General features: G+C 45.0%; 1 protein-coding gene across 1 annotated transcript; it reads left to right on the top strand.

Moving 5' to 3' along the window:
* Window positions 1-2296: 2296 nt before the first annotated feature.
* LOC149452949 (tripartite motif-containing protein 75-like) lies at window positions 2297-3884 on the top strand. The gene is made up of 2 exons (XM_089688763.1): window positions 2297-2586; window positions 2671-3884. Exons 1-2 carry the CDS (start codon window positions 2297-2299, stop codon window positions 3854-3856), a joined length of 1476 nt encoding a protein of 491 aa, XP_089544889.1. The 3' UTR covers window positions 3857-3884.
* Window positions 3885-20829: the final 16945 nt, after the last annotated feature.

Here is a 20829-nt window from a genome sequence, read left to right as displayed (position 1 = left end):
CTTCTCGGGGCTCAGTAGTGCAGAGTACCCAGAATACTCAACGGCTCCTGAGGCGGTAGAGCTATACATGTCAAGATTTATAATTACGCACACCTGTGAAATAGTGACAAACTACAGTACCAAAAATTATGCTCTGCTAGAATTATTGCTCTCTAACATTTGCAGCAATACCTCACGTGTGGTGCAATTTTTTATTTTTTTATTTTTTTTAATTTTACCTGTGCGTGCAGGGGACCTACATGCAGTGAGAAGAAATACCCTAAAAATAGGGGAATCCTGGGGTGTCACCCGAACTAGTGTCCCCATCGGTAGATTTCCCCCAACCCAAAATTTGGGATTTTCTTTCACTTTCTAATCCCTCTCCACTTTATCAGGAAAAAAGTTTTTTGTTTTTTTTTTTTTCTTTGTTACTTTAACCACTTGCCTATTGGGTACTTTTACCCCCTTCATGCCCAGTCTAAGTTCAGCACTCACACGTTGAATGACGATTGCCCGGTCATGCAACATTGTAACTGTATGATTTATTTTTTTGTATGTAATCGCCACTGGGTGTTTAAATTTATGCACCTAAAAACAAGGTGGGGTGGATTAAATAATGGGAGTATGGTAATGATACACTAGACATTGTTTACAGGTCACATACAGTGAAAGGATGGAAATGGAAGGAGCTTAATGTACAAATGGTGGATTTTAATTGTTCATTACTACTGAACTGCATTGGTACTGGCTTTTTGTTTTGTTTTTTTTTCCCCCATAACAGTGTGAGAAAGCATGGCTTATGTTTACTAGCCAGGAAGTGAGAGACAGCAGCCTTTGTTAACATTCTGAGATGTTGCCCAATGAGTGGTACGGAGCCATTCTCATTGGCTCTGTACCTTTTTTGCCTGTGACCCGCTGTGGCCTATCACTGTGTGATTACAGGAATGTGTGGGTGTGCACAGGGGTGGACTGACGACTCATGGAGCCCCTGGGCAATAGGGGATCATGGGGCCCCTGTGTCCCCACCCACACCCAAAAAGCCTATGAAAAAGCCAATGAAAGGTACCAGGGGCATCTCATGGGGCCCCCTACTAACCCCGGGCCCTTGGGCAGTGCCTGAGTGCTTGAATGGCCAGTCCACCCCTGGGTGTGCACAACAGTGCAGTTCTGAAGGATGTACCTGCTGAACTACAGCTTTTGGTACACTATGCATAGTTTAGGCCAAACTGTTTTTGGGATTTCTCTTGGATTCTACATACACTACAAATAAAAGTTCTACATTTAACACATAGCCAAAAAGGTGTACAATCAGGAATTGTTTTAATCTCCCTGCAACTAATATTTGTGTTTATTTTTTTAATGAGAAAATGTAACCCTCTAAACTGTTGACATAAATCAATGCTGACAGACGGTTTGGTGCCTTCTCGCTGTCCCATGCCAGTTCTTGTAGCACAGATGGCTAGGACATTTTTGAGGTTCAGGAAAGTGACAAATCTATGTCTACATGGATGGGAAAATTTTATTGGCATCTAGGTGTCACTCCTGCTTTAGAAGCTTGCTCTGTTCTTTTCAAATGCTAATTAAAGAACATGTCTAATACTGACTGCTGAAAGGAATACTGTATCTTTAATACCACAGAATTAAACTATATAATCGTACTACTTTCATAGGTTATATCACATCTCTGCTACTGGGTGTCCAGTGTGCTCCTGTACTTTTTTTTTTTTTTTTTTTTTTTTTTTTTTAAGGGGTGGGCTCCCTCAGGTCCATCTGCCCTTGGTCTATCCATTAAATACACGCGCTTCCACCAAGAGGGCTCTTAAAATTGGAGCGTTAGGAACTACAGCATACTGGGGTGCCATGATGAGGCTCTGCAGCTTACATATGTATTTGGAAATGTGTGCTAACTAAACCCCTGTTTTTAACGCATACTGTTAGACAGGTTTAATTTGGTGGAGCTGGGAATTTTTTCTTCTTGACATCCATCGCCCTTCCATGTGCTCCTTGCTGTGAAGGCCAGTTGGAGACTGAGGCAGTGCCCATTTTGTGTACTGGTAAAACTACCCTACATTTTATGTTACATCCACATCCTTAGATTGTACACCCCTTGAGGGTTAGGGACTGATGTGAATGTAATATGTGTGTGTGTGTGTGTGTGTGTGTGTGTGTGTGTGTAAAGCGCTGCTAAATTGACGGCGCTATACAAGTACCTGAAATAAATAAATACATTTTACATTTATTACACTTGTTTTCTTTTTCCTGTGTAGTGACTGATTTTATTTATTTATTTTTTCGCTTTCCTCCAGCATACATGAACATGGCATCAGCTGGCTTAAGCGGAGAGCTGAAGTGCTCAGTCTGCCTCAGTATCTACACAAATCCTGTAATGCTAACCTGTGGCCATAACTTCTGTGAGAACTGCATTGTTAATGTTTTGGATCAACAAAGGAGATCAAGAATTTACTCTTGTCCTGAATGCAGAAGACAGTATAAAAGTCGTCCTGTTCTGCAGAAGAACTTAAAGCTGAGAAATATTGTTGACCGCTATCTCTCTAGTTGTCAGAGCCCTCATGGAGAAGAGTCTTTTTGTACATACTGTTCAGCTTCCCCAATGCCTGCGATTAAAACCTGTGTACACTGTGAAACCTCCTTGTGCTGTCTCCATCTGGACAAACACCGACAAACTTTCAATCATCATATATATACTGATCCTACTTCTCTAGGGCCCAATAAATGCTGTGACCATAATGAACTGATCAAGTATTTTTGTATTCAAGATTCGTCTCCCCTGTGTCCTAAGTGCACCATGAATGTCACACATAAAGGTCATGATCTAGAGCTACTCAGTGAAGCAGGTGACAAAAAGAGACTTGGCTTGTGTGATTTTGTAAAAAAACTGGCAGTGAAAACTCAGGATGCTGAAAATCTGCCCTGCAGAGTAGAATCCTACAAAAAGAGCACACTAGAAAAAGCAGGTGTATTGAAAGACAGGGTTGTCGGTCTCTTTGGTGGCATTCGAGAAGTACTAGATAACCTGGAAAATGAAGTTCTAGCTGAGATTAACCAGCAGGAAAAGGAGATTTCCTGGCAATGCTCCCAAGAAATCCAGCGGATTGATGCAGAAATAAGTACACTATACAAAAGAAAAATCCAAATTCAACAGACTTGTAAAATTACAGATCACTTGACTCTTCTGAAACAAGATGATTTTGATACTGATCTGAAGCCAATTCGAATTCGTGTTGACAATTTGGATGAGGAGATGATCGCTGTGACCACAATGAGAGCTCTCTGTAGACTAATGGAAGTAATTCCTCATGTGAAGAATGAATGTGGATTTCATATAGAAGATGCCTCTGATCTGATACTGAATGTTAATACAGCAGACCCTACCATTGCTCTTTCCTATGACTTGAAAGAAGCATCAGGCCCCTACAACAAACAGCGAGTGCGACCTCATCTTCCAGAAAGATTCTATTGTCAGCAGGTTCTAGGCACAAAAAAGATCACTTCAGGTAAACATTACTGGGAAATAAAAGCTAGTGAAGATGGTGACTGGTCTATAGGTGTGACCTATAACAGTGTTTGCAAAAGTGGATATGGTTCCCAGATGGGCAAAAATGATAAATCCTGGTGTGTTAGCTGGAGCGATTTATACGATGAACTTTATGCAGAACATGATTATGAACGAGAAGATTTATTTTATCACTTTACACATGAGCTTGGTGTATACTTGGATTATGAAGGTGGACATGTGTCTTTTTATGAGCTGTCTGACCCAATTGAACACTTGCACACATTTTATCATTCTTTTACACAGCCCCTTTATTTTGGCATGTATGCAGATCTAGGCACAGCCATCAAAATTTGCAGATAAGTTATTGAATCAGAGTGTGTGTTGTAGAGTTGAGTGATATTTAAGTTAAAATTATATTTAACTATAATCTATAAAAATGTGTGGTTTTAAAAACTAGATAAATGTTAAATAAAGTTGTGATAACTCAGTTACTGTATTATGTTTTTGTTTCCTTATGCTAAAGTTGTAACCAGACAGTGGGGTTGATTTATTGAAGGAGTAGACTGTTCCCTTAGCAAAGTGTTTACGGAGCTTGGGATTTAAAGTGTGTTTTAAACCACAAAACAAATGTAATTACAACTTGAACCTTTTTAGCAGTGGTAGATTCATTAATTTTCTTTCTTACACCTGGTGATCAACCAGTGGAGTAGATTTACTAAAACTGGAGCATTCAGAATCTGGTGCAGCTGTGCATGGCAACCATTCAGCTTCTAGCCTCCGCTTGCTCAATTAAACTTTTGGCAATAAAACCTGGAAGCTGGTGCAGGTATAGCTATGTAAAACATTACAAAAGTGCCTGTACTGTTTAAACTCCAGTAATAACTGTCTTGCCCTGCACATACTATCCAAAAATGAAAAAATTGTAACTGCTTAAAAGTGTTTGGCAGGAGGTAAACTTTAATTTATTCATCGCATATGTAAAGTCAGTCCTAACATCTGCTAGTGCATCTAACACTGCCCCTCTGATCAGACTGGCCATGCTGCTTATCCAAAGTAGAGACACACTGAATCTGTTAACTGACCGGAGCACCAGATACTTGGTACATTATTTGATATTCAAAGTAATCCACAACTTCACCTTTTATTAAGTTCAGTAAATCTTCACTTTGCCAAGTAACCAGTTTCTATTAATCCATGCCCCTTGTTGCTGAGCATTGTCCGAGGACAATCTGTTTCTGCCTTGACACATTTTGTAGGTGATTGGATTAAAAAGTGCCTGAGGAAGCTTTCTAGATGAGTGGTGAAACGTCTTCAACATAACAGAATGAGTCCAGTTGTGTGTGATTAAAATACTACTGGCTTTACCCAAACATGTTATGGTGAAATGGGCTTAACGAAGGCACCTGCTTGTCTCATTTTGATCACAAAAAAAAGGCCAGTGGGCAAAGACCTGAAAATTCCTTTTTGTATACCAGGCAAACTCTCCATTCTGATTGGCCCAATAGCCTGAAGAAGAAAGTAAGTTGGTGGGGCCTGACATCACTTGAGGCTAAGATTGTGAAGGCAAAGGCCCATTTTTATGCAGGTATCTAGGGTATAGTACAGATGGTGAATACATTAAAATTGGATCAATTAGTTGGCTGAGGAAGCCGTAAAGTTGACCCAGGAAACAGTAAGGATGGCTACATCATTTAGATTATAAACAACATATTCATTACAGTTTATTTACTTTTAAGATGAGATTTATATAAATTTCTAATGATCCTTTCTAATCTGAAACAACTTTTTTGTTGTTGGTTGTTGTTGTTGGGTTTTTTTTTTTTTTTTTTTTAAGTATTGCTGGATGAGAGTGCAGCTTCATGGGACTGATTCATTGTTGCACAACCTCCTAACTTAGGTCTACATTTTTCTTTATAAAATCCTTCCTGTAGTCTACACAAAGTCAAAGCTGGGTGCTGATAATTTGACTGGACAGAATGGTCAGAATTTGTGGCTCTTTGGCCAGCTGTATTGGGCTAATCTATAGATGTTCATAGAAAACCATGCTATTGGCAATATGTTAAACAATAGGCCTATCGGGGCTTTTCCCAAGCAAAGTAGAATTTTTTTTTTATGGTTGTTACCAAGCTGAAACCCAGGTTAATCATGTAAAGCTATGGAATACCAAAGGTGAAATGGCTATCAATGTCTTTCAACGACAGACTCAGCAATTGTGAACCGTATGATGGGGTCATGCTACCCTAATGAATACTCTAATGTAGGTAAAGAAATTTGGTAAGAAGAAAAACTCAACTTTTTTTTTTTTCATTGGAAAAAGATGCAAATGCTACTGGGAGTTTCTTTGCCTCCCCTGGTCTTCCCCCACACTTTCTGTACATACACTTTTTTAGACTCCATGACATAATTATTCTCTTTGCTTCTATATGCAATGCTGAACATGCAAATACATTGCCTTACATCAATACGAAGAGCTTTAAGAGTCCTTAGCCCTGATACAACCAGTGGGCTGGCACTTGGGAGGAGTTATGCAAATATCAAATGCTTTGATCAGTGAATGTTCATAACACCCACATGCTGAGCCTTCATGATTAAAAGCTGAAATCTAATGAATAAAATGGTTGTTCAGGGATGGACTGACTGGAGATGAAAGAGCAAGATGATGCTGAATGATACCGTGCTATAGCCAAATGACGGCTGCAGCATGGTTCTCTTGCTTTGCGAGGGCATTTATGGACATCCTCCCAGAACTCTCTTCCCATGTGTCCCCTAGAGCAGGGGTGGGCAACTATGGCCCTCCAGCTGTTGAACTACAAGTCCCATCATGCCTCTGCCTTTTGGGAGTCATGCTTGTAACTGTCAGTTTTGCAATGCCTCATGGGACTTGTAGTTCTACAACAGCTGGAGGGCCACAGTTGCCCACCCCTGCCCTAGAGCACTCTGTTACCGCCATGTATTTTGGACACAGCTGTTCACAGATCGTAGTAAAGGGCCAATCACAGATCATTGCATGCAAACAGACTTGCCAGTTATTGGACGGCTTTTCCCCACATGCTGTCTGTGTGAGGAAGAGACAGCCAATACCTGGAAGGCTGTCTGCACTTTGTTTACACTGATAAATTAGTACCCTGTGTATCAGTGCAGCCCTATCAGTGTCCAGTAGTGCAGCCTCATCATCACACACCAGTGAAGAAGGAAAATTACTTTGTTTCTGTTTTATAAAATCTAACAAATAAGAAAAAGGCGTATGGTTTTTTTTTTTTTTTTTTTTTTGTTTTTTTTTTCTTTTGTTTAGCAAAAAAATAAAAAAAACCCAGTGGTGATTAAATACCACTGAAAGAAAGCTCTGTCTCCATAAAAAAGAGAAATATCATTTAGGTACAGTGTCATGACTGTGCCGTTGCCATTCAAAGTGTGGCAGTGCTGAAAATTGGCCTGGGCAAGAAGGGGGTGAAAGTGCCCAGTACTGAAGTGGTTAAATTGTATATTATCATAAATATTAAAATGCAAACACATCAAAACCTGAAGAAGTGGGAAATTAGGTGTTCAAAATGGTTCCTGCAAGACTGCTTTAAAGTTCACCGCTGGTATTTAATCTCCATGGGTCACAAGTCATCTATATTTCTGGAATTGGCAGAAGATTAGGTGGGTGCTGTAGCCAACTGGAAATGGGTAAAGTCATAAATATATATCACCAGCACATCACAGATCTTGAAAATGTTGCCGAAGCTTGTATTCAATTGATCACATCACAGCAGTAAAGTGCAATGTCTCTGAGCCATGCTGGACCCCTTTGTCAGGCACAGGGTCGGACTAACAACTCATGGGGCCCCTGTGTCCTTGCCCATACTCAAAAAAAGTATAAAAAAGGTACCAGGGGCATTTCATGGGGCCCCCTACTGACCCCGGCCCTCGGGCAGTGCCTGAGTGCTCGAATGGTCAGTCCGCCCCTGGTCAGGCATGTGACAAGGTACATAACACCGTGTACAAACACTTTAAAGTACGATCCACCAATCAAAATTGTAAATGGCTTGTAAGAGATGGGTAAAGGAGTGGAGTGACCACATTTTTCCCCAGAGATGAGCTTTAAATGTTCCACACAAACTGGATTATAGAGGGAAATGTATGAGCTGCCATTGTAGATCTCCTTCTTGGGCAATTGAAGAATATAGATGGAAGTTAGCCCTCATAATCCTGCTTTCTTTGAAATGGCCACATAATTTAATTTGTAATGAAATGCAACTTTTTTTTTCCCCATCTTGTAAGACATTTTGACATTTGTATAGTGAGCTAAGTTTCATGGTAAATTGTACAACATAAGACCTACCTTCTAAAAAAGTAGTAGATTGTATGATTAGTTTGCTAAGTGTTATTCTGGAGGATCTCCATTTATCATTTTCCTTAGGCCAACTCCTTAGAGTAAACTAAAATGTGTACTGTGCAAATACTTTAAATGACCCAAAAAGAATGTACCTATTTTTCTGTTGAGTACAGTAGAACTTTTCTTAATACTTCCTTCTATATTCAATTTTCTTAAAGTGAATAAAGCTCAAAATCCTTCTAATAGCTTTTATTTCCATACACACATGCATTGGGAACACTACACATTCTACCAACTGTGTGTGTGAGTCAACCAACTTCTGGCACCTGTGAACAGGTATTCCAGCCCAGGCTGATTGGACTACATTCCACAGTTCTTCTCTATTTCTTGGTTTTGCCTCAGAAACGGCATTTTTGATGTCACCCCACAAGTTTTCTATTGGATTAAGATCCGGGGATTGGGCTGGCCACTCCATAACGTCAATCTTGTTGGTCTGGAACCAAGATGTTGCACGTTTACTGGTGTGTTTGGGGTCGTTGTCTTGTTGGAACATCCATTTCAAGGGCATTTCCTTTGTAGTGGTTCAAGCAGGGCCTGACATGTTTGGGTGTCCAGTGCGCTCCTATACCCTTTTTAAGGAGGGGGTGGGCTTCCTAAGGTCCACCTGCCCTTGGTCTGTTAAATACGTGTGCCTCTACTATGGGGGCTCTCAAAATTTGTAGAGTTAGTTACTACAGAATATCGAGGTGACATGACGAGGCTCTGTAGGTTACGCATGTATTTGCAAATGTGTGCTAAATAAATCCCTGTTTTTAATCCATACTGTTAGACAGGTTCATTCAGTTTTTTTGCAAGCTGTGCTGAGAATTTCTCTTTTCTCCCTACGTCTTCCAGGACAGCCATCTGAGACCTTGGGCTCCTCCCTCCGGGTCAGGAAACACACCATCCCCCATGCCTTTAAAAGGCGGGCCTCCGGGCCTCATATCCAGTTTTTTTTGTGTTTCCTGAGCCGGAAGGATGCACGCCGTAGGAGCCAGGGTGATCCTCGCACCCTCAGGAAGGCTGGCCTGGAAGGGTGTGGTGCGGTCTGTACCTCCGTCCCTGGTGCCTTCCACGTGGTGGGGCTGGCATCTGGTGGTGTCCTTCAGGCCCAGGTGGGTAACCGGCGCTGCCGCATGTCACTGGGGCTCGCCCCGATCGTGGCCTCTCCTCTGACCCGGCATTCAGTTGAATGTGCAGGGGAGAGGCGGGACTTCCGGTTGGGCGCGGCCTTGCGTTCCAGCAACCGGAAGTAGCAGGGTGGATGCGCTCCACAGGCCGGAAGTCCGCCGGTGACGTCAGCGCCGGGCGCCGGAGCCGGCTCCGATCTCCAAGAGGCGCAGGCACCACCAGGGGAATTAAAAGCCGGTGGGCGTGCGGAGCGGCGGCGCTGTCTACACGCCAGGGGGATGATGGAAGCAGGACCTTCTCAGGCTGACCCAGGTCCCGGTACCGGCTCCTCCCAGGTAAGCTTGGGGAGGCTCCCCTTTATGCTATATTCCTGGGGGGGGGTGTTTTTTGGAGGTCCCTTAAGTCCCCGAGGTTGTGGGTGTTAGGGTATGCTGCAATTTTTCCACAGTACTGGATGCAGTGGGGGTCCTGGGATTTTGTTCCTTTCAAGTGCCTAGTTCTGTTTGTTTTTTGTCATTTCTTCTTTAGACTAAAACACAGGACAGGACCCCGGTACAGGCCCCAAAGAGGAGATGTGCAGTGTGTGCGGCCAAGTTAGGCGCAGGTAGTGAGAAGCCTTTATGCCGCAACTGCATTGATGGTCTTGTCAGAGACGAATCTTTTACTACATGCCATAAAGTTTTGTCCTCTATTAAAGAGGATATGTCGGCAACTTTTCAGGCGTTAGGTCCCTTCTGGATAGGGTTCAGTCTCCTTTGGAGATTGGTTCGCAGTCTGCATTGGGGATCATGCCCCCCCGGCAGGTAGTTCCGGATGAGGAGGAAGACGTTCCTCGATCTCGGACATCCTCCCAGTTAGGTTCAGGGTCCGAGGAGGAGGAAGCCCCCACCTCTTCGGGCTCTAAGTATAGGTTGGCCCTAGAAGAGGTGGACGAGCTTTTGAAAGCTATTTATGAAACTCTGGAGATAGAGGAGGAAGAAGTGACCTTGTCGAAGCATGATCTCATGTATCAGGGGCTTCATGCTAAAAAAGCCAGAGTTTTTCCGGTCCATAGTTCCTTGGTTGAAACTATCAGACAGGAGTGGGAAAGCCCGGAGAGGAGGCCCTTCTTTTCCGGTGCCCTAAAGAGGAGATTCCCCTTTGACGAGGACCCCTCACAACCCTGGAATAAAGTTCCAAAATTAGACGCCCCTTTGTCCAGGATTTCAAAAAGGACGGATCTGGCCTTTGAGGACATGGGGGCCTTGAAGGACCCTATGGACAAGAGGGGGGAAGTTTTGTTGCAAGAGCCTGGGAATCCTCTTCAGTCAGTTTGAAGCCAGCCCTGTCGGCGACTTGTGTGGCCAGAAATTTGGAGTGCTGGTTAGCCCAACTACAGAATCACCTAGCTGCGGGAACCTCGAGGCAGCAGATCCTAAAATCACTTCCGTTGCTTCTGAAAGCGGCGGGGTTTTTGGCAGACGCCTCGGCAGAATCGGTCAAGCTTGCGGCCAGGTCCTCAGCCCTGGTTAACTCCGCTAGGCGAGCTTTGTGGCTAAAGACCTGGGCGGGGGATTCAGCGTCCAAGTTGCGTTTATGCGCTTTACCATTTTCGGGGGATAACCTTTTTGGCCCAGGCCTGGAGGAGGCTCTTGAGCGTACGGCAGATAGGAAGAGGGCCTTTCCGGAGAGCAGAAAAAAGGTCTTTCCTAGGAAACCCTTTCGGCCTAGAACCCAAGTGCTTCCGAATAGAGAAGTTCAGCCAAAGAAGCATTGGACAGGGCATAAAAACAGAGGCCGGGGAGGGATATTATTCAATCCTCCTCAGGGATCCTCCAAGCCCCAATGACTTGGATGGCCCGGTAGGGGGAAGGTTGGGGTCCTTTCTCCCTCAGTGGGCTTCTATATCCCCGAGCCCCTTCATTTGGAGCCTGATTCAGGGAGGCTACCGGATAGAGTTCGGGGACTGCCCTCCAAACAGGTTCTTAGTTACAGATCTTCCCAGGGACCGCAGGAAGTCTCAGGCGTTATGCGGTCTTATAGGGGAATTGGTGGACCAGAAAGTTCTGGTGCAGGTGCCTCAGAACGAGCGGGGTTCAGGGTGTTACTCTCACGTCTTTGTGGTGGGAAAGCCTTCAGGAAAATTCAGGTTAATCCTGAATCTACGCTCCCTAAATCAGGCTCTAACATACAAGCGCTTCAGGATGGAGTCGTTATATTCGGTAAAGAATATACTGTTCCGGGGGTGCTTCATGGCCACAGTGGACTTGAGAGATGCCTATTTTCACATTCCCATCCACCAGGCAAGTCAGAAGTTCCTGAGGTTGGCCATAAGGATGGGGTCGCAGACCTTCCATTGGCAGTTTCGGGCCTTGCCCTTCGGTCTAGCGTCAGCTCCCAGGATCTTTACAAAGGTTTTAGCAGAAGCTTTGGTTCCTCTGAGGCTGAGATCAATCTTGGTGGTTCCTTACCTGGACGACTTGCTTCTGGTGGCCGGGTCTCGGCAACAGTTGCTCGAGCACCTAGCAGTAGTTCAGAACCTCCTGCAAGGTCTGGGCTGGCTTATCAACAGGGAAAAGTCGTCTTTGGTACCTGCACAGAGGGTGGTTTACCTAGGGTACGAGATCTCTTCTGTAGAGGAAAAGATTTTTCTGCCACGGGAAAAGTTCGAGAAGATGAATCGAGTGTTGTTAGGGTTGCAGTGCAACCTGACGGTTTCGGTGAGGGAGATCGCAGGGGCAGTGGGTCTTATGACATCCTGCTTTCCGGCGGTTCCGTGGGCAAGATTTCACCAGAGACCGCTCCAGGCCTTCTTGTTGAAGGAATGGGACGGAAATGTCTCAGAGCTGGAGCGGCAGGTCCGGCTTCCGTCCAGAGTCAAGAGATCTCTGTGGTGGTGGCGAACGAAGAGAAACTTGACCAGGGGTCTGGATTGGAGGCCATCGGATCCACTCATTGTAACCACAGACGCCAGCAGTTTTGGTTGGGGGGCTCATCTACAAGGGAGAACGGCCCAGGGGAGGTGGTCCCAGGAGGACTCCTTGAAGCCCTCAAATCAGCGGGAGCTGTTGGCGGTCGGGAAAGCCTTGGAGGTTTTTCAGGCAGGCTTGAGGGGCCTTCATGTTCAGGTTCGTTCAGACAACATGGCAACGGTAGCGTATGTGAACAAACAGGGGGGGACAAGGAGTCCTTCGCTGCAGAGGATCGCGGGCAATATTCTGACCTGGGCAGAACAGAACCTGCGTTCAATTTCGGCGGTACACTTAAAAGGTTCTCAGAATTCGCTTGCGGATTTCCTGAGCCGAAGGCCACTCTCCCACGACGATTGGTCGCTCAACCAAGAGGTGTTTCAGGAGTTGGTGTCCAGGTGGGGGAAACCGGAAGTGGATCTCTTTGCGTCACGGGAGAACAGGAAGGTCGACCAGTTCTTTACCCTAAACTCGCGAGAGCGGAGCTTGGGGATAGACGCTCTGTCGACCACCTGGGATTTCGGGCTGGCCTATGCGTTCCCTCCAATCAGGCTGATTCCAGCGGTCCTGCAAAAATTTTTAGAGGAAAGGTCGGATCTACTCTTGATCGCTCCTTTCTGGCCGAGAAGGCCATGGTTTTCCCTACTGAACAGGCTGGCGTCAGCTTGCCCATATCCCTTGCCGGAAAGGGCAGATCTGATTGCGCAGGGTCCGCTTTTGCATCCGCGAATCAAGACGTTGCGATTGACGGCCTGGTTCTTGAGGAACAGATCCTCAGAGCCAGGGGGTTCTCGGATCATGTAATAAAGACTTTGGTGGGCTGTCGCAAGCCGGTAACCAGAGCCATTTATTCCAAGGTCTGGAAAAGATTTGCCTCGTGGTGTTCGGACCGACCAGGGCCCCTGGACATTCCGATGGTTTTGGATTTTTTTCAGGAGGGGGCAGATAGAGGACTCTCGATCAGCACCTTGAAAGTACAGGCTTCTGCTTTGAGTATTTTTTTGCAGTGCTCTTTGCAACAAAATCCCTTTGTAATTGATTTTTTTTAGATCCCTCTCCAGGGCTAGGCCTGCTAAGGTGGGAGGTTGTCCGAGTTGGGATCTGTCTCTGGTCCTAAGGGCTTTGGTTCGAGAACCTTTTGAGCCTTTAGAGGAGTCAGCTTTCAAGTTTTTGACCTTAAAGGTAGTTTTTTTGGTAGCAATCGCATCGGCCCGTAGGGTGAGTGAGCTTCAGGCGCTCTCAATTAGGGAGCCTTACTTGACCATTCTTAAGGACAGGGTGGTGCTTAGGACTGATCCGGGATTCCTTCCTAAAGTATCCTCTTCTTTTCACAGGTCGCAGGATATTGTTCTGCCGACCTTTTGTTCTTCCTCTGAAGGTAAAGAGGAAGACAGCCTAGGTTTGCTGGATGTAAAGAGGAGTCTTGTAATTTATTTAGACAGGTCCAGGGAATTTAGGAAATCTGATTCCCTTTTTGTTTTTGTTTTGTTTTCAGGGCAGAGAAAGGGGTTAGCAGCATCTAAAGCCACGATAGGCAGGTGGATTAGGCTGGCTATTGGGGAATCTTACAAGGTTTTGGGGATTCCACCTCCTTTTGTTAAGGCCCACTCAACTAGATCCTTGGCAGCGTCCTGGGCGGAGAGAGCCGGGGCTTCGCCGGAGGAGATCTGTAAGGCAGCCACTTGGTCGAGGTTTTCCACCTTCGTGAAGCATTATCGCTTGGATATCCTGTCAGATAAGGAACAGGCGTTCGGACGCAAGGTCCTCCAGGCGGTGGACCCACCCTAAGGGGGTAAGTTCTCGTTTATCGTCTCAGATGGCTGTCCTGGAAGACGTAGGGAGAAAACCAGAGTTAGACTTACCGGTAACTCCTTTTCTACGAGTCTTCCAGGACAGCCGGTAATTCCCACCCTTCTAATGTACAACCGAGAGAGTTAAGGTTGACTGCATGAAAATTGTATTTACCTATATTTGTGTCTTTCAGTGGCTTCCGCTAGTTCTCTTTTAATAACTGGATATGAGGCCCGCCTTTTAAAGGCATGGGGGATGGTGTGTTTCCTGACCCGGAGGGAGGAGCCCAAGGTCTCAGATGGCTGTCCTGGAAGACTCGTAGAAAAGGAGTTACCGGTAAGTCTAACTCTGGTTTTTTGTTTGACATGCGTCACCCTTCCATGTGCTGCTTGCTGTGAAGGCCAGTTATAGACTGGGGCAGGGGCCATTTTTTTGTATATCTGATCTGTTCGCATTTGCAGGTTATTATTATTTTATTATTTTTGTAGCAGTTCAAGCAGTCCCTGACAGCCAGGTGCTCTTTTTTTTTTCCCGTGAGTTGCACTAGGTACCTATAAATTTGGCGGCCAAAATGTCCAACGAAAGGTACTCTAGTGAAAAGGCCTACAAGATTCTGAGCATATCAGATGAGAGTGAAGGGGAAGCCTAACTGACAGAATCTGCCTCAGCATACAAACCTGTAGACAGCAGCGGCATCCTGACAGCTCAGATGATGGAGTAGAGGTCCCTGCTAAGGTCAGGCATACCTGACCCCGTTCCAAGGTTGCTGAGATGTTACAATTGCATGATGATTTTCATATGCAACAGAGTGCCAGTACAAGTACCACTCAACCTTTTGGTGAACTGGCGAGCACCAGCGGCCTAGTAATTCTGGTCTTATACATACCAGCACTGCAGTATCACTTGGTGATGTGGCTAGTCCCATAAGTGCAGTACAAGCTGGTGTGGTGACTAGCACAAGTAGTGTCCCACAAACACCAAAAATTCGCACACAGGCCCATATAGCCTCTAGTGTCCTTCCGGATGTGCTTGCAAATCCTGATTGGCAGCCCACAAATACTGTAGCACCCGTACTTCCCCCCCCCCCCCCCCCCCCATATTCATTGTGCAACCCAGAATTCAGGTTGAAACAACAAATTTAACTACTCCCCTTGATTTTTTGGAGCTGTTTTTCACAGAAGATCTGTATGCATTAATTGTGGATCAAAGCAATTTATATGCCCAACAGTTTATCGCCGCCAACCCAAATTCAACCCTTGCCAGACCATTTGTATGGAAACCTATTACGAATTTAAAGGTTTTTTTGGGCCTAACCCTCAACATGAATATTCCTAAAAAAAAAAAATAAAAAAAAATGAATTGCGTTTTTTTTGGTCCACAGACCCAATAAATCATATGCCCATGTTCTCTGTTGCCATGGCCAGACATAGATATGAGAATATAATGCAACTTATGCATTTCAACGACAATACACTGTCATCCTCGGGGTAACCCTAAATTTGACCGGCTCCACAAAATTCAGCCCCTCGTAATTCACCTTTTAACCAAAAATTTGCAGAGGTCTATACTCCCCAGCAAAACATCTGTGTTGATGAGTCCCTCATTAGTTTTTCTGGCCGCCTTACATTCAAACAATTTCTCCTCAACAAGCGTGCCAGATATGGGGTCAAGATGTATAAGACCTGTGAGAAGGCAACACGCTATACATGTACATTTTGGATTTACGAGGGAAAAAGGGTCACGTGGAGCCCCCACGGATGCCCAGACTACGTGGGGAGCAGTGGCAAGATAGTTTGGGACTTGGTGTCATCCTATTTCCATAAGGAGTACCACTTATACATGGACAATTTTTATTCAAGTGAGCCACTATTTAGGAATTTATACAATCTTGGAATTGGCACATGTGTGACTGTGTGACCTAATTGGCGGGGCTTCCCCCAATGGCTTGTCAATACCCGTCTTAGAAAGGGGGGAAAAAGCCTGCTTGAGAAATGAGGAATTGCTTGCAGTAAAGTGGAAGAACAAACAGGATATTTCGCTCTGTCTTCCATTCACGCAGACACGACCATCCAAATTTCCATGGCAGCTGGTGTTGTTGAGAAGTCCCTCTGTGTCCACAACTATAACCTTAACATGGGGGGTGGACTTCAATGACCAGATGATGAAGCTGTACTTAGTTTCCCAAAAAGACAGACGCTGGTACAAAAGTGTCTATTTATTTCAGTTGGCTCTAGAACACTTTTGTGCTTTACGTACTGGATGTAGTGGTTCCTTCCTATAATTCCAGGAAGAGATCAGCACGGCCCTTTTGCATCCAGACGGTGCTATGGCCCAAACCCCCAACCCAGATGCAGTTAGCCGGCTGCATGAGGGGCATTTTCCCAATGCCCTTCCTGGTACCTCAACCCAAAAGACTCCCCAAAAAAGATGTCTGTCTGTCAGGATTTTTGGTTGATATTCGGTCATCATTTAAAATACACCTAGGATAACAATGATAGACTCTTCATTTCTTTGTAAGTGGGCAAACGTACAAAATTTTCGGGGGATCAAATAATTATTTTCCCCACTGTACTTGTCCGAATCCCTCCCCAAAAAGTCACTCCCCATGAAAGGGAAAACCGGCCACCAGTGTTTTGCATGGCAGTTCTGCTGACCAACTCTTTAGCCACAAAACCCTGCACAATTGTATTGATAAGAGGGCCATGCAAGAAATTTGCTGAATCGAACCCTTGGGAACATCAACCACAAAATATAAAGCACATGGAACATCCTCCAAATCCTCGGCTGAATACTCCCCCTACACCAAAAGCCTTCTAAGCATTCGCTTGACATGGTTCGAAAGACACTGGCAAATGCCAATAGCTGCCACTGCTGACTGTGTGGCAGAACCTGCCAAGAAGAAGGAGGCCTTAAGAAGAGATTCCAGCTTCTTATCCACTGGATCCTTGAAGACCTGAACATCATCCACAGGATGAAACGGCCACATCCACCACAGGTATATCCCATTTCCTAACAAATTTTTCTTCCATGGCATACAAAAAAGAAAACCTCTTTGTCGGAACAAAAACCCTGTCTGGATGATCCCATTCAGCATACATAACCTGTTCCAGGAGAGGATGCACTGGAAATGCCTGAGTACCCTGCAGAGGTTTCAAAGAGCCCAGAGAAGAATAAGTAACCTCAGAGGTTTCTGTTGGGAGTAGCCTGAACCCAGAGTGTACCATATTAGTGAGGTCCTCTGAGATTGAGAGACAGCAATTGCCTGCTTCTATTCAGGCTGTGACCCCTCCGATAGAGATTCTACTGCCTGACCTTCTTTCAGCTCCTCATCCTCTGGTTCCACCCATTCCTGCTCTAAGATTAGTGGCTCTAGTGACAGGAACCTCTCCCACTTCTTGGTCCCCTGTAAAACAGATGCATGTGTGCGCGTGCCCGCAGAATGCACAAGCACACCCTATCGTGCATGCACCTTGCGGCCAGCGGTCAGCCGCAGTCCTAGAGACCTCTACTCCCTCTAGTGGCCCCCTTATGGTAAACACAGGCAGACGTAATGGCATTGGTCCACAGTGAGGACTCCCCCTGGTGGAACAACGGCCCATTAGCAGAATGACACCTCTTTTTTCCTCGAAAACTTCAGGTTTTTTGGGGGAGAATAAAGAGGTAGCTTATCAGTCCCGCCACAGGCCTCTGACAACCACCAGGCACCAAACTTCACTCATTATGGCAGGCAATTTCATATTGGCTCTCAAGGACTCGGTCTCCATAGAGGTAGGGCCCCTGCTCAGACCTGTACAGCACTCTACTGGAAAAAATGCCTTGGTCAGTCTTTCACAGCACAAAGTTCCGTTACACAGGGTCCAGTGCTGTAAGGCTGCATTACAGGCAAAACCCAGAGGAATCTTCTCCTTATCCAGCGAGGCTCGGGTACCATCCATTTTGGCTAAGCAGCTTTCCGAATGGATCCGATTAAAGTCCATGATTCCCCAGGGAAGCCATATAGACCTTAGGTATGCTTCTTGGAGCACAAGTAACACTTTCAGTGACCATCCACCTTACTGACACTGGCTAAAAAACTGAAGTACTTCCTGTGTAGGAGGGGTTATTGTCAAGGTCCTACCTTTCCCCAGAGGTTATGCTGCTCCATGTGCTGGCATCCATCTTAGGTTTCTGCAAAGCATGGTGGGAGCCTTTTATGCTTTCAGGCCTCTGCGGTCCATCCCCCAGAGGGGTGTGGTTGATCACATTTAAGCCTGTTGTCTGCACTTGCACTTTGCATTCGTGTCCTGTATGATTGTGTTGCAGCAAGCTCTTGTTCTACTCTCGTGGCTCTCCTGGAAACCAACTCGGCTTTGACTAAGACTATTCTCAGCCTTATCCCTTTATCTGACCTCCCGTTGCTGAACCCGGCTCGTGACCTGTGTATTCTTGCCTACCGTCCTGTACTGTCTGTCCCGCTGTTATTGACCCGGCCTGTCCGACTACGCTATCGTTTTCCATCTGGTTCCCACCAGCTATACGCCATTGGCGGCGGCCATTACTACAGCTGGGGTTACTCGGGGGCCGTGACCTGGTCCCTGGCTGTGTCAAGTCTATCTCCACCATCAGGGGCCCTGGTGAAAGGCAGCCTGGGGCTTAGACTCCGCGCCCTGAGGGACTCCGGTCTGTGGGTGGTGGTTGTCGTCAGTCAGTGCGTGACCCTACCATTAGGCCTGCCTGTCCATTCCACCGCTCCTGCCCTGACAGTTATATAGGGGAGGACTTCCTTTCTGATTGGTTGGCCAGTGCCCATTCACCTATAGGTGGCATATAACCCGCATAGTCATGAATAGCCTGTTCTGTGATGTAAAATAAATAAATTGGGTTTATGTACTACTAACCAGTCTGCTGTTTGCTTTAAGTTACTGAATCTTAGTTGTATGCAGGGTATCCATATGTGTGCTCCCAGTAAGAATACAGTATCCATTTGCTTAACCTTGTGTGTCAGTCGAGGCAAAAGAACAGAGAACCCAATGTACCAAGCAGCTCCTGTGTAGCATTACATGTATGTTCTAGGAATAGTGTTACTGATCTCACTTTCCTTAAGTGCAGAAAACAAGCTTATTCCGAATATTATCATTCTAGCAAACTACTAGCAGGAGCCTCTTTCCAGTAGGAAAGTGGAATGCGTTTTGGAATGCGTGAATTTAAATAGAAGATGTCCAGGCCACCTCAGCTGATTCCTTTAGGATGCAGTAACAGCTGCTCTGTTGCAAAGATTGGAGTAGAACTGATTTGTCCCTTTCTAAGTATTGTTGAAGAGTTTCCACATTTTAGAACATCTGATCTGTTATTGGAAACCTTGAGTTTATTAAAGAACTTCTCTTAGGAAAGAGTTTTATGGTGAATGGGATAAGCAATGTATCCATTCAAGACTGTTAAAAAAAATGCTGGATAGTGCTTCATCAGGAAAGGGATTGGTGGGAAAGTGTTATGTAAAGGCTTGCTGTGGCCTCACAGGCCTTGTGTTCTACTGGTGCACATGGCAAAGAAAGATACATGGGGTCTTGAGCATGGGAAGCATACTTTTTTTTTTTTTTTTTTTTGATGTGACAGATGGGGCAGAATAGTAGTACAATTGTGTAGTATAAAGAAGCCTTGGCAGCAGCTTGTGTCCAGACTTTATGAAGCTGGTATAGCAGTCATAATGGTGATTAGGAACTGGCACCACTGTCCATCGACAGTGCATGGACTGCAATGAATGAGCAGCTCATATTTGTTTACGGACTGCTCAAAAGACCAGCCCTTTTGAGATGCCAGATGATGAATGAACATACACATGATAAAGATTCAGCTAGCTGAATCATTCATAATTTTGGACAGCCTCTATATATATGAAACTAACAAACTAGGCAGGTTTTTTTAAAAAAATGCATATATTTCATCTTCTAATGGGAACATATTTCTATTTAGGACCACTGTAGAACAATCAGTCCAATGCCTATTGTAATCAATAGACTCTCTAAAATGCTCTGGAGAGACCAACCTAACTCCATAAGGCAGCTGTGATGTGACTAGAAATAATATTTCACATACTTTCAGCTTGATTATACAAGAATTGTAGGAAACACAGCAATCTGTCAGTGAAGAGGGGGCTGCCAGTGATCATGCATACATCTCAGGAATGCATTGGCATTTCTCCCTTCTAGCATTGACAGATTAGTTTTCTAGTCCTCTATTCATATTCCCAAGAAGATTCTGCAGCAATGAATAACTTGCCAGATTGTATCCAGCAGTCAAGCGGTGATTTTTAATCACAGGTCTTCTTGCCAAGCAACCACCTCAGGATTGTGCTGAGGCAGTCACTGTGGAAGCCTATACTTCTAACTAGTGAAATAAACTATTCCAGTAGATGTGTGGGAGGACAAAACTTCTGAAAATCAAACAAAGATTGGCTTCAACTTGTAGTAATAAAAGGAATCTTTGAAAAATAAAATTTGGGCCACATGTACAACTAACATTCATTACAGGCAGGTAAGGGTTTATACACAGTGACATTTATTTTGTAGTAGTCAGAAGCATATGAAAAAGCACCACAAGCACAACTACCATGCAACGGTATATGTTTTTTAAAGACCATTGATTCTTAGTCTGTTACTGTAACAGTCCAGCTTCATATACCCTAATAAATATCTTTTTCCTTTTTTTTTATCAGCCAAGTGCTGCAGAAAAGGTTAAATATCTCTGTTCTGCCAGCACAAAGGAAAGTCAGATTGTATCCTTCCCCACCAGTACTCCTGTAGTCTGACGCACCCTCCTGAACACTGCTGTAATCAATATTGCTCTTGGTCCCTGAGCAGGATTGTTGATTAAGCAATAGGAAACCTCTTTAATCTGAGAGGAAATACCCTCTTAGAGAGTTTTTAGACTTTTAAGCAGTTTCTAAAGGGTAACATTTTGAAATTAACCACTTCCCATCCACCCTATAGCAGATATACTGCTACAGGGCGGCATGGGTGTGCAAAATTGTGCAAAATTGTGTGTGTGTGTGTGTGTGTGTGTGTGTGTGTGTGTGTGTGTGATTTTTAATTTCTGGGTAGGGGGCTCGCGCCGGCATTCGCAGCCATGGC

The sequence above is a fragment of the Staurois parvus genome, unplaced genomic scaffold (genome assembly GCF_062004578.1).
Source record: "Staurois parvus isolate SC_StPar_1 unplaced genomic scaffold, SC_StPar_1.0 ptg000454l, whole genome shotgun sequence".
Lineage (NCBI taxonomy): Eukaryota > Metazoa > Chordata > Amphibia > Anura > Ranidae > Staurois > Staurois parvus.
This window is presented reverse-complemented; position numbering and strand designations above follow the sequence as displayed.

Bases quoted from the DNA above. Each gene is read 5' to 3' on its own strand.
- LOC149452949 (XM_089688763.1), top strand. From the start codon at position 2,297: ATGGCATCAGCTGGCTTAAGCGGAGAGCTGAAGTGCTCAGTCTGCCTC. The intron at 2,587-2,670 runs CCCAATGCCTGC...ACAAACTTTCAA, and splicing joins TGTACATACTGTTCAGCTTC to TCATCATATATATACTGATC.